General features: G+C 39.9%; 1 protein-coding gene across 1 annotated transcript in view; it reads left to right on the top strand.

The window, feature by feature from the left end:
- The window catches only part of LOC135706471 (facilitated trehalose transporter Tret1-like), an 87,856-nt gene extending 76,806 nt beyond the window's left edge, over nt 1-11,050 (top strand). Inside the window, exons 4-7 of the mRNA XM_065228087.1 lie at nt 9,217-9,580; nt 9,650-9,996; nt 10,062-10,276; nt 10,333-11,050. Of these exons, the coding sequence (XP_065084159.1) occupies nt 9,217-9,580; nt 9,650-9,996; nt 10,062-10,276; nt 10,333-10,764 (1,358 nt within the window). The 3' untranslated portion in view covers nt 10,765-11,050. The remainder of the gene's footprint in view (nt 1-9,216; nt 9,581-9,649; nt 9,997-10,061; nt 10,277-10,332) is intronic.
- Nucleotides 11,051-12,333: the final 1,283 nt, after the last annotated feature.

The following is a 12,333-nucleotide window of genomic DNA, read 5'->3' as shown; positions in this document are numbered from 1 at the left end:
CCAAAATTTTAGGGTAGTTTTACACATATATTTACTTCAAAAATCAAAAGAAAAGTTAATCGATGGAGCCTTGAGTGTAAAATTGAACGCATTTTCGCTTGATGCACTCCATCAAAGTCTTTACAGTGTCATCCGGTACCAGTTTCTCAGTTTTTTTTTTTCCATTTTCTTAACATGTCCTTCTCGTCTTTGACTTCCGAAGTTCCCGCTTCATTATTGCCCAGTACTGCTCCACCGGGCGCAGCTCCGGACAGTTTGGCGGATTCATGTCCTTTGGAACAAAATGGACAGAATTGGCCTCATACCACTCCAGGACACTTTTAGAATAGTGGCATGATGCCAAATCTGGCCAAAATAGCGGAGCTTCGTCGTGCTGCTGCAAGAACGGCAAAAGGCGCTTCTCGAGGCACTCAAATTTGTAGATCTCGCCATTTACTGTGCCCTTTGTCACGAAAGGCTCACTCCTCAGTCCGCAAGAGCAGATGGCCTACCAAATGAGATATTTGGAGGCGAACTTCGACATTTTCTTCTTCTTAAATTTGTCGTCCACATCGAACTTGCTCTTGCCGGTGAAAAACTCCAACCCCGGAATTTGCTTAAAATCGGCTTTTATATACGTTTCGTCGTCCTTCACACAGCAGCCATATTTTGTCAGCATCTTCTCGTAGAGCTTCCGTGCCCGAGTTTTAGCCGTCGATTGTTGCCGCTCATCGCGGTTTGGGAAGTTCTGTACCTTGTATGTATGTAGTCCAGCTCTCTTCTTTGCATTCTGGACGTAGCTCTGCGACATGCCGATCTTTTTAGCCAAATCACGGCTTGAGACGTTGGGATTTGCTTTAATCATCCGCTTCACCTTTCCCTCCGTCTTTTTGTTCTCCGGCCCGGTTTTCTTCCAGCTCCTTTGCCGTGGTCCAACGTCAACCGCTCCTGGAACCGCTTCAACACTCTGGAGACGGTTGAATGGTGAATGTTCAACATTTTTCCCAACTGCCGGTGCGACAGGTCAGGAAATTCCAGGTGTTTGGAAAGAATTTGTTCTCTCAACTCGCGTTGGTTCACCTCCATTTTCGTTGAATCGAAAAACACGACTTCGAGTTTGACAGCATGTACACAATACACATCAATGAGAAAGTGTGCAAAATTTGGTTGACTTTTTCCAAACTGAAACCAAACTTGGGTTTGACATTTTCCTAAGTGAGCTCCAGATTTTTCTTAACTGCTTTGACATTTGGCAAGGACACAAAACAGGTCATCTAGCTTTTCTAAAAGTGTATAAAGTTTTCCGAAGTGAACCGACACTTGTTTGGCTTAAATTTTTCCAAATGGAGTCCAACCTTTTCTGAAGTGGTTCAATACCTTCCTAAAGGAGTCCAAACTTTTCTGTTGAGTGATTGAATTATATTTAATGTTAGTCTGAACTTTCCTCAAGTGATTTAACTAACATTTAACGTAGATTCCGCTCCTTTAGACTCCTTTCTCGTTCTTGTGAGATATACATTCTTTGAAAATTAGGCTGATTTCAAAGAATGCTCCTTCGTGTGTTCATTCCTAATTCTATACGTATTTGTATAGAAATTTGGGTTTCTTGATCAGCCAAGTTGGATTTTGGCTCCGTCATTTGAAAAACAGGCTTGGATGTTATAGAATAGACCTTTGCGAGTTCATACGTGATAGTAGATTTGTTTGAAGCCAGGTTGGATTTCGGTTCAATTGTTTGAAATTTGTGCTTGGATTTTATAGAATGGAACTTGCTGAATACCGGAAGAACGAACATGGTTAATATTCACAAAAGAAGGTATTTTAATAGAAAATTGATTTTTCTGTTTTGCTGACCTGAATTTTGGCTCCTATCTTTGAAAAATAGACTTGTATTTTATGGAATAGCTGAAACCATACGTGAGGGTTGAATTTCTTCAATTTTTGAGAATACCGAGTTTAAATTCACAAAAGTACGTATTTTCATAAAAACTTTGATTTTCTTTTCATCAGCAGCGCTTGCTTCCTCTCCACTGTTCTTTTCTGCGCCCGGGGGAGGTTCCTCGATTGACGATGCATCACTTAACAAGCGTACGTACTGGTAACTTCCTCATTCCATTCCGTCCGTTGTTGTGCGGGATGCTTCCGGGGATGCTTTTGGCAGGAATTCATCTGATGCCCCTCTGTCTTACAAAGGAAACACGCATTTTTATTTCGTTAATAAAATATGTCCCCCTTTCGATTGAGGAAATGCAACCACCCTTTTGCATTCATACATGGAATCCGAACACTTGTGTGCATATCGAGGCCCAAGGCAGCTGGAAATTTCTCCCGAACTACACGCTTTACATCACCGTGTTTCGCTACCACCAATGCTAGACCGCTATCTGGGACTGCTGTTGGAAGGTCGTAAACTCTCACGTATTGAACGGTGCCCCAGCAGGTGACATTCAGGCCAGTGACAAGGCCTATACCAACAGCAGCGTTTGACTGTAGGCAGCATGTTCCGGGCTCAAATCGTTTATTTTGCTGAGCTGGGCCCGCTGTCACGGTATCACATGTTGCCTACGCGCCTGCCACTGGGCTGGTGACATTCGTACTTCGACTGATTTCCCATCGGCATAATGGAAAATTAATTGTTCACGCTTGTGTAGCAAACAATTAAACATCGAATCCTCCGATTTGAATATGATGAACATAGATTTTTCCTCCGCTATGCGATATGTACACTGAACGAAAATCTCCGCCAAATATTGTAGGATTATTGATTCGATGGAGCCCTACAACACTAATCATTCGATATTCGGATGATTATCTTTTACTCTTTCTTACAACTCATCCCATGTGTTTCATATGAGTGGCATCCTGATTTTGGAATACTAGAATACAATTTTAAAATGTTCGCTATCTGAAAACCAAACGAAAATTCATCAGTTATGTTAATGAAATTACGCTTAAAACTGAACGAAATTTACCTAAAAATTTACATAATTCATATGATGTTGAATTTTTTCCCAGCTAAAATATTTACTGCCTGGTAGAAACATTTATAAAGACACTTTATTTCCCTTTAACAATAAAGAATTACACTTAATTACACTACGTGTTCATGTTGAACTTTGAACTAGAATTTGAACGAACCCGAATGATTCCCGAGTCCTTGGCATGTACCGTGTTGTAAGTGAGCTGCATAATCGTTGATGGTTGCACCAGGGTCAGGTGATGCAAGCGTGTTGTCTCGGAGTTGTCCTCTTGCCCACGGGATACCTGTGCCTGATACTGTTCCTTGTTGGCACGAATAATCCACTATTTGTTACGCTGCCGTTTCAGCCCTCCGGTAGCCTACACACTTAGAAAAATTGACTTAAATTTAGGTGCTCTGAGACTGACATATACGAGCTCAATTTTGACATAAAATTGAGTCATAATAGACGCGAAATTCAGCTCAATCAAACGTACTTTAAAAAATTTCAGTCTCGGAGCACTTAATATTACATGACAAGAGCAAATTTTCATTATGTCGTAAGTAACATTCGCACCAATCCGAGAAAAATAAAGTTTTGTTTTGATGACCGAAAAGTTATTCCTATTTCCAATTAAAAACATATAATCTCATAGTGATAGCAATGTTTAACATATTTAGCCGGGTTTTAATCATACAAAGGCAAATCGCTAGCTTTCATGCTAAGAAATACTGGTTTTTGAGTCAAAAGTTATTATACGTCGTTACTTAAGTCAAAGTGTATTTACCAGGATTTTCGGGAGAATTATCAATTACGTCTTCTTATACCCCGGACAGACTATGGCTTATATCATGTAATATAGGCTAGCTTGCAATGAGCACTCATATATAGGATTTCCAGTGAAAACTAGATGTATGAAGGCTCATTGCAAGCCGGCCTATATTACATGATATAAGCCATAGTCTGTCCGGGGTATTACGTACAGCCCATTCATCATTTTAGGACCACCGAAATCATCTTAGCAACAAACAGTTCGATTTATTCACTTTAATAATGAGAAAGCGAAACGACGAAAGTACACTTTTCGCGGGTTTCTCAATGCTGTTACTTAAGGCAAACGGCATCTCCATAGAAATCGGGTGACTTAAGTAACATCGAAAACTATTTTGATTGGAAGGTGATTACGTCAAAAAGGAATTCGACTGGTAAATAAATTTAAAAATGGGATGTGATCCTATATTCGGACAGTATATAGTGTAATAGCAGGAGCATCGATTGACACTGATAGCTCGACTTTGTTTACCTTTGTTACATTCGACGTAATGAAAATTTGCTCTTGATGACATGTTTGTTTACGTCTCATCCTTTATGTCAAAGATGGATTCCGTCACGTGTAAGATTAGGTATATCTAAGTGTGTAGCTTGACATTTTATTTTGCTGGATCTCAGTGAAAAACTTGCCGTGATTCAGCTAACAAACGGGAATTATGCTGAGATCTCAGCTAGCAAACAGAAATTGTGTCGAGATCTCAGTAAAAATAAATGCCGAGCTGCTCGGCGGAGTCAAACTCGGCAAAAAATCTATGTTTGTAGCTGGAACACCTTGGTTAAAACAATAATGTAAATTGATTTTAATTTGATACAAATTAAAAAATATATATAAGGCATGATGAAAAAAAAATCGATTCTTAAAGCATATGCCCACAAAATTGGGCAAATCATCATTGCGTCGGTCATGAGCACCGAATCTCGGATTAGATCCTATTTTTGGATTGGGCTGGATTGTCTACAAATACGTCAGTCAACATTACTTGCACGTTTTTCTTAGAAGGCAGTAGTGTACAAAATCACAGACAAACAGACCAAAAGCTTTCTCTTAAATATTACTAGATTCGCGAATCTGTCACAACACCGCTGACATCGGATCACTTTGACTTTTCTATACATTCTATTGGACTTGTATGCAACATTGTTTAAGATTTAGCAAGCAAGCTACAAGCGCGTGAGACGTTAGTGAGTTCCGTGACGATATCACTGACAAACCAACATGAATTACCATAGCAAAAACAATAAAATGTCTGACCAAAGCACACTAATGACATCTGGCTCCGGGTTCGCGTCTGATCTATTCTGCACAAATTATTTTTATCTAGATAAAAAAAATCCTACAGTTTTGACAGTTCGGATCACTGCACATTTAAATCGACCGTTTACGATTATCGGACATAAGTCAGAATTAAGTGTCATGTCGGTTTGTCGGTGACGATATGTTTAAGGAAAAGAGTTACGTCTATTTGTCTGTGGTAAAACAATTCTCATTCGCAGAAAATAATGAGCGGATTATTAATGACTTTTATAAAAAAAATTCTACAATTAGTAAACTGTGTTTTTATTAACCTTTGGAGATAATTTATTAAAGTACCATTCATCCCCATGTAACTGCCCTATGTGGCATAACAGTCAACCGGTGAACACTCGTGTTTATTTCAGTTACCGTGGAGACATAATTTGTGATTAGCCCCGGTCCCTTTCTTTTTTTTTTTTTTTTTCCTTTGGTTTGTTTTTTCCGTCGATCTTGTTTTCCGTGCTGAGCACCAATGCTACCGACGTGCCAGGAAGGCAGCTCCCACACCTGGACCCTACCTATCGACCCATCAACTCATGAACCGGGGACCAACGGCTTTACTTCCCATCCGAAGGAAGGCGTGATCAGAGATGTTATGCCTCAGAACATCCCGGCGGCGCCGACTGGGATTGAACCCAGGCCTGCTGGGGTGAGAGGTAATCACGCTTACCACTACACCACCGGCGCCGTTCCGGTCCCTTTCAAATTGTATCATTATTTATATAGGTCCTTATATTTTAAATGACGTTTCACATTCATCTAGTGATGACCGATTTTCATTCGAATAATCGATTAATCGATTGACGAACCGAAAAGTAAAATATCGGTTATATCATGCATATATAAGCATTAACATCTCCAGATGATCATCACCGATCGTTTCAAACGTGCTGCACTCTCATTGGTGGAAAAATGGCAGCACAGCGAACAAAAAATAATCGATTAGTTGTTAATCGAGTAATTAAAAAAAGGAACATCTCTGATTTTAGTGTGATTGTTTTGATAAAAATGAGCGCAAAATTTCATATCTACCGAGGGGGCAGCAAAACCACAAAATTACCTTGAATACGGGGGGTATTCATTGGATGAAAGGAACCGTGAAAGAGGACACTAAAATAGAAAGTTTTTCTTCCGACAATTTCATCTTAGTATTCATCTTTGTAACAGTCCCATTAGCGTTTTTGGCGAAAATTAGTTATACGATGGAATCGATTGTCAAGTTTCATCACTTTACATGAAAAAAATTTCAAACCCATGTTGTCCCATCCATAAGAACCCACAGAGAGGAAAATCATCAATAGCGTTTTTCTCAGCTTACTGTTTTAACGAATGGGACAATTATGCTGAGAAGGGCAGTATATGCCTGCACCGGAGGAATTTCTGGCTCTGAAAGCAATGGAACTTGGAATGAGATGAAAATAATTATAAGGCTTGTACTCGAAAAAAAATGCACCATTTTTATCCGTGTGTAACTTTTTTATCCGTGGGTAAAAATTGATGAAAATCTGAGTATAACTAGTTTAGAGTGAATTGTTTACATGTGCAAAATTTCATAACAATCGGTTCAGTGCAGCGCTGCCATTTATACAGATTTATCTGTATTATACAGATTTTTTAATCTTAATACAGACCCGATACAGAATACAGATTTATCACAGATTTTTAAATTCCAATACAGATTTATACAGATTTTTATAAAATGCTTGAGAGAAAAAAAAATCAAAATTTATAAAAACAAAATAACTTGCTCGATTTTATCAGCGTACCCCCTTCTCTCCAAAATTAATTGTTGTGCTAAAAACCATATTTTTTGCAGTGGGATCTGCTCGAGGCGTTGCTGTTTCTTTTATGCTTCTCTCACTCCCTCCAACGGAAAACGCAGTCACACCCGATTCCACTGTGCGTTTATATAGCTGCCTTTTAATAACTCATGATGACATCAAAATTTGATGTATTTTTATTTTGTTTTTTCGGCATGCATGCAATAACATGTTGATAACTAAATTTGTAATCTAAATAAAATATCTATATCAAAATAAGTTATCAAGCAGTTCTCACTAATATCAATATATGTTATAATTTTGATATTCTTTGCATATCTTTTAGCTCTCATTTTTGTTCTGTTAGCCATCAACTCCATCAAAATGAAATCAATTTGAGTTATCAGGAATAATGAAAACAATATAATTCTTGTTTTCATTTTGTTCTCACCCTCTGCTCGGGAACCTATCAAATTTCCATCGACAATTAATCATGTTATGGTGTTTTTGACAGCATTCACAACCAGAGGACCAACCGCTTTCGGATGCATATGGAGCTGGTAGTAAACGATTTGAGATTGTATGGGGATTTACAGTATTAATTGAATATTTCCAATATAAGCATGTATGTTAAATACAAGAAAAGTGCCCAAGCACATTAAAATGGTACAAATACAAGTACAAATACAACATTTTACTTGCATTGAAAATGTATTTCGTAAGAAATTGCGGATTTTCTGATATTCTCCATACTGCAAAAATGATTTTACCAGCACTGGCGGGGTGACATCTCTCGACTTTTCGGTGTAACTATCACACAAATGATGTAATTAATTGTATTCATCTATATTAAAAATATCAAATAGTAATGATCGTGCACTTTTTTGCATTTAAAACTGCTTATCAGGAAGAAAATGAATAGAAACTAAAATCTCCATACATTTTTAAACGGCTTCATATCACTCTTATAAATAAGTACGGACGATATCACAAATGGCGCAATTATATCCCGTATGGTTAGTACGATAGCCCGAATAGGTGGTTAAGCACTTTTTAAGGTTATTTTGTATGCACTGTATTTGTAAAACAACAAAACATGATTAATTAAGAAAAAAATCGTCAATACAGAAAATACAGATTTTTTAATAGAGTGGATACAGATTTTTTATAAAACCACCTGGCAGCTCTGGTTCAGTGGTTATTGAGATGTCATCGAAACAAGAAGAAAATCGCCGGATAATTTTGCGCGCCGTCAAGGAAAATCCGACTGTGACCATGAGATGGATCGATCGGAAGACAACTGTGTCTCGGCTGTTAAAATTGTTCAAGGAGTCCCAGACGACCGAGCGGCGGGCTGGAAGTGCAAGAAAATCGAAGACAACTGACCCTGTGAAGGCCCGGAAGGTGTTGGATTATTTCAAGCGTAATCCGAACCTTTCGATTCGCGACGCGGCTCTGAAGGCAAAGTGTTCCGCCTGGTTCGTTCAGCAAACCATGAAACGAGCTGGGTTTCGTGTATTCAAGGTCCGGAAGGCACCGAACCGGCGTGATCAACAAAACACGGCGGCCAAATCCCGCGCAAGGAAGCTGTATCGAGAGTGGTTAACGAAACCGATGTGTGTGGTTATGGATGACGAAACCTACATCAAGGCAGACGCAAAGCAGATACCGGGGCTGGAGTTCTACGTTGCTAAATCACGGTTTGATGTTCCGGAAGACATAAGGAAGAAGAAAGTGGACAAATTCGCCAAAAAATACTTGCTCTGGCAGGCCATATGCCAATGCGGTAAACTGAGTAAACAGTACATCACAATGGGTACCATCAACAGCGAAATTTACCGCACCGAGTGCCTCCAGAGGCGTATGTTGCCCTTCCTGCGGTTCCACGGAGACGAAACATTATTTTGGCCGGACTTGGTATCATGCCATTACGCGCGATCGACGTTGGATTGGTACAGAGACAATAACGTTGTTTTTGTACCAAAAACCACCAACCCCCCAAATTCACCAGAGATTCGTCCGGTGGAAAGATTTTGGGCCATAATGAAGGCCAAAGTTCGAAAATCGTCCAAGGTGTTTAAGAACGAGCTGGAGTTGAAGAAAGAATGGATGAAAGTGACCAAAAAGGTCGGCTCCACCATTGCACAAAATGTAATGAGGGGTCTTAAGGGATAGGTGCGGGCTTTCAGCGATGGAAAAGAAATTGAATAAAGTAATTATGCCGAAACATAAGTTCATTCCCTGAAAGTTTCAAGAAAATCCGACTTAAAATAAATTTTTGGCGAACACTTTTGTCTGGTGCATTTTTTTCGAGTACAGACCTTACAACACATTTGACCATTTGACCGTTTTACTAACTTCTCGTTCCATCCATTCTCGTTCTACTCCACAGTTAACATCATCTCGTTAGCGCAAGGCACGGCCATCGGATGGCTATCGCCGTTTCTTCCGCTGCTAGTTTCCGCTGATGCTCCCCTGCATACTGGTCCCGTAACGGATGTTCAAGCTACGTGGATAGCTTCGCTGCTCTGCGTAGGTGCCATCTTCGGAACCGTTCTTTTCGGATGGTCAGCGGACAAATTTGGCCGGAAATTTTCCCTCTGCATTGCAGCCATTCCGTTGATCGGATTTTGGGCATGCATCGCCTTCGGAGGTTACGTGGAAATACTGTATCTTGGACGACTGCTGGCAGGTTTGGGCGCTGCAGGAGTTTTCCTCCTTGTGCCTCTCTACGTTACCGAAATAGCTGAAGACAGGTTGGTTCGGAAATCAAACGGAATTTGCCATGAAAATTAATTTAACCATAATTTCTCTTGATTCGTTAGCATAAGAGGCTCTCTTGGATCTTTCTTCATCCTGTTCATCAATCTGGGCACGTTTGTGTCATTTGTTGTTGGAAGCTATCTATCCTACCATATTACTTCATACATCCTCATCGTATTGCCGATCGTATTCTTGCTTTGTTTCATCAATTTCCCGGAGACTCCACAGCATTTGATTCGCTGCAACAAAATCGAGGCTGCTGAATGTTCCCTGAAGTATCTCCGCGGGTACACAACCTCTCCGGAGCACGTGGAAATGCTGAAGAGTGAAATGATCACCATGATCAATCAGGTTTACCCGAATGGAAAGGACGACAGCGAGGAGTTGTCGATTCAGTTGGCAGATTTCGGTAAGGAAGTCAACGGAGTATTTCAATCTAACCCTTGTCATATCTATATTTTACATCTACTGCAGCTCCATTTGCCACCAAGAAAGCCCTTCTAATCGGAATGGTGCTGGTTACGTTGAATCAGTTCTCCGGATGCTTTGCTCTTATCAATTACACGGCCAACATCTTTGCCGAAGCCGGATCAGACCTAGATCCCAACATGGCGGCGATCATTGTTGGAGGAATTCAGATAATTGGCTCATACGTCTCCACGCTGGTGGTAGATCGATTCCAGCGAAAGGTAAACACTTCAAACTTCTTATGATTTTTTTTTACTTATCGCAATGATCCCCACAGGTGCTTTACATCGCTACTGCATTCGGTTCAGCAATCGGCTTATTTGCCATGGGAGTTCACGCCTACCTGAAGGTGTCCGGATACGACGTCAGTGCAATTAACTGGATTCCGGTGGCCAGTTTGTCGTTTGTGATATTCATTGCTGCTTGCGGTATTCTCCCGTTGACCTTTGTGATTCTGTCAGAGATCTTACCGCAGAAGCTTCGAAGCTTTGGGGGATCCCTGTGTACCACGTTCCTATGGGTGGTGAGCTTCATTGTGATAAAATACTTCCCGGTGATGGTGGAAGTGCTAGGGATGCATGGCTGCATGTGGACCTTTGCCGGATGTTGCCTGTTTGGAGTGTTCTTCAATGCACTGTTCATACCGGAAACGCGTGGCAAGAGCATCGAGGAAATTACGCTTGCCATGGAGGGTAGGAGCAAGAACTGATAGACGGTGCGGCATTGAGGAATAAATGTATTTGTATATATGTACGTGCTTTTGATTGAGTGCCATTGTACGGTTGTAAAACTACAATAGTCCGTGATGATTTAGTCTGCTAGAGTAATTATGTAGAGAGTGATGAGTGATTGATGGTTTATTTAAGCGATTGAAACATAATGTTTCGTAGTTGATTGATTTTCTCTCATTAGCTTTACTTAGAATATGGTATATTTTTTTCTAATTTATCTCAACGAGTTGTGATTGATGTGATTAAGCTAGTTCACTTTCTAGAATAAATTGTGATGAAGAATGTAAAACAATAACAATAATTTATAATCCGAAAATCCTCAATCTGAACGCTTGCAGGGACATTTTCCATTTCTACCTACACTCAAAAAATTGCACACGTTTGATCGAAGTGTTTAAACACTTGATTTTTTAAATGCACAATCACATTTACTTTAAGTGTATTTCACCTTGGTTCAATGTGTTATACACGTTAATTTATGGTGTTTCAAACTTTGAAATGTTGAAAATCATTCACTATATATTCAAGTGTATAGCACATTGAATCACACTACTGTTCAAAACAGATGGATTTAAAGTGTTTTGCATTTCAATACGATGTGAATTGCTTGCTCAGAAAGGTAAACATCGAAAACAAGAGTTGTGACTTTATCCTATCAACCCGCCTCATATATGATGACAACCGTGGCACAGTGAGATCGAACGAAGACTCCGGCAGCAGCTCACCCCAACAGTCCATGATCGAATCCCAAATCAGATCCATTAAAAAGATATGTGACAGATCTGGCCTCTGGCAGTTTTGTTTATATATTTGTCGATTCATTTTTAGAGCCGGTAAAGTAGAAGTCGATAAAGTAGAATATTGTATAATATTGAACTATGATGTGCAAAGCTATTGATATGACCATATGAGGCACATAGAATCCAAGTGTGTCACAATTCAAATCCATAGTGTTCGGGCATGGTTCATAGCATAAAATTCACACATGAAATGGATGTTTTTCACAATATGCGCAAAATTAAGTGTGAGACACATGATGATGACGTGTGGAATTTTTTGAGTGTAGACTTCAAAACGGTTTTATAAGAGCAACCATAACGGTCGTTGGAATATGAGTGGCTATGGCTATTTTAACTACGCAGTGCGCTCTCATTTTAGTATAAAGGGTGTCCACGATGAAATTGCCACACACAAAATTGATTCGCAAAATTCGAGTTTTCATCCGATTGCCATCAAATTTTCAGGGATTGAGAAATAACTGTTAAACTTCATTTTACCTTTTTACTCGTATTTTATTTACAGTCCATACGCAAATGCCCGCACCTTGGCCTTAACCCCGGCCATAAGATTCTGCACAACCTGTGAATCAACCGTTTTTTGCATGTAAACCCATACTTTCTTCAGTTCCTCGACTGTCTTCACTACCTTAGGTCGTTTAAGAAGGTGCTGCTTCATAATCGCCCAGTACTTCTCGATGGGGCGGAGCTCCGGAGTGTTGGGAGGGTTGAACATTTTCGGCACGAAATTGACCTTATTGTCCGCATACC

Source organism: Ochlerotatus camptorhynchus, unplaced genomic scaffold (assembly GCF_037179485.1).
Source record: "Ochlerotatus camptorhynchus isolate MF236.1 unplaced genomic scaffold, CSIRO-AGI_Acam_v1.1 ptg000281l, whole genome shotgun sequence".
Lineage (NCBI taxonomy): Eukaryota > Metazoa > Arthropoda > Insecta > Diptera > Culicidae > Ochlerotatus > Ochlerotatus camptorhynchus.
The sequence above is the reverse complement of the archived record's forward strand: the minus strand, read 5'-3'. Positions and strand labels throughout refer to the sequence as shown.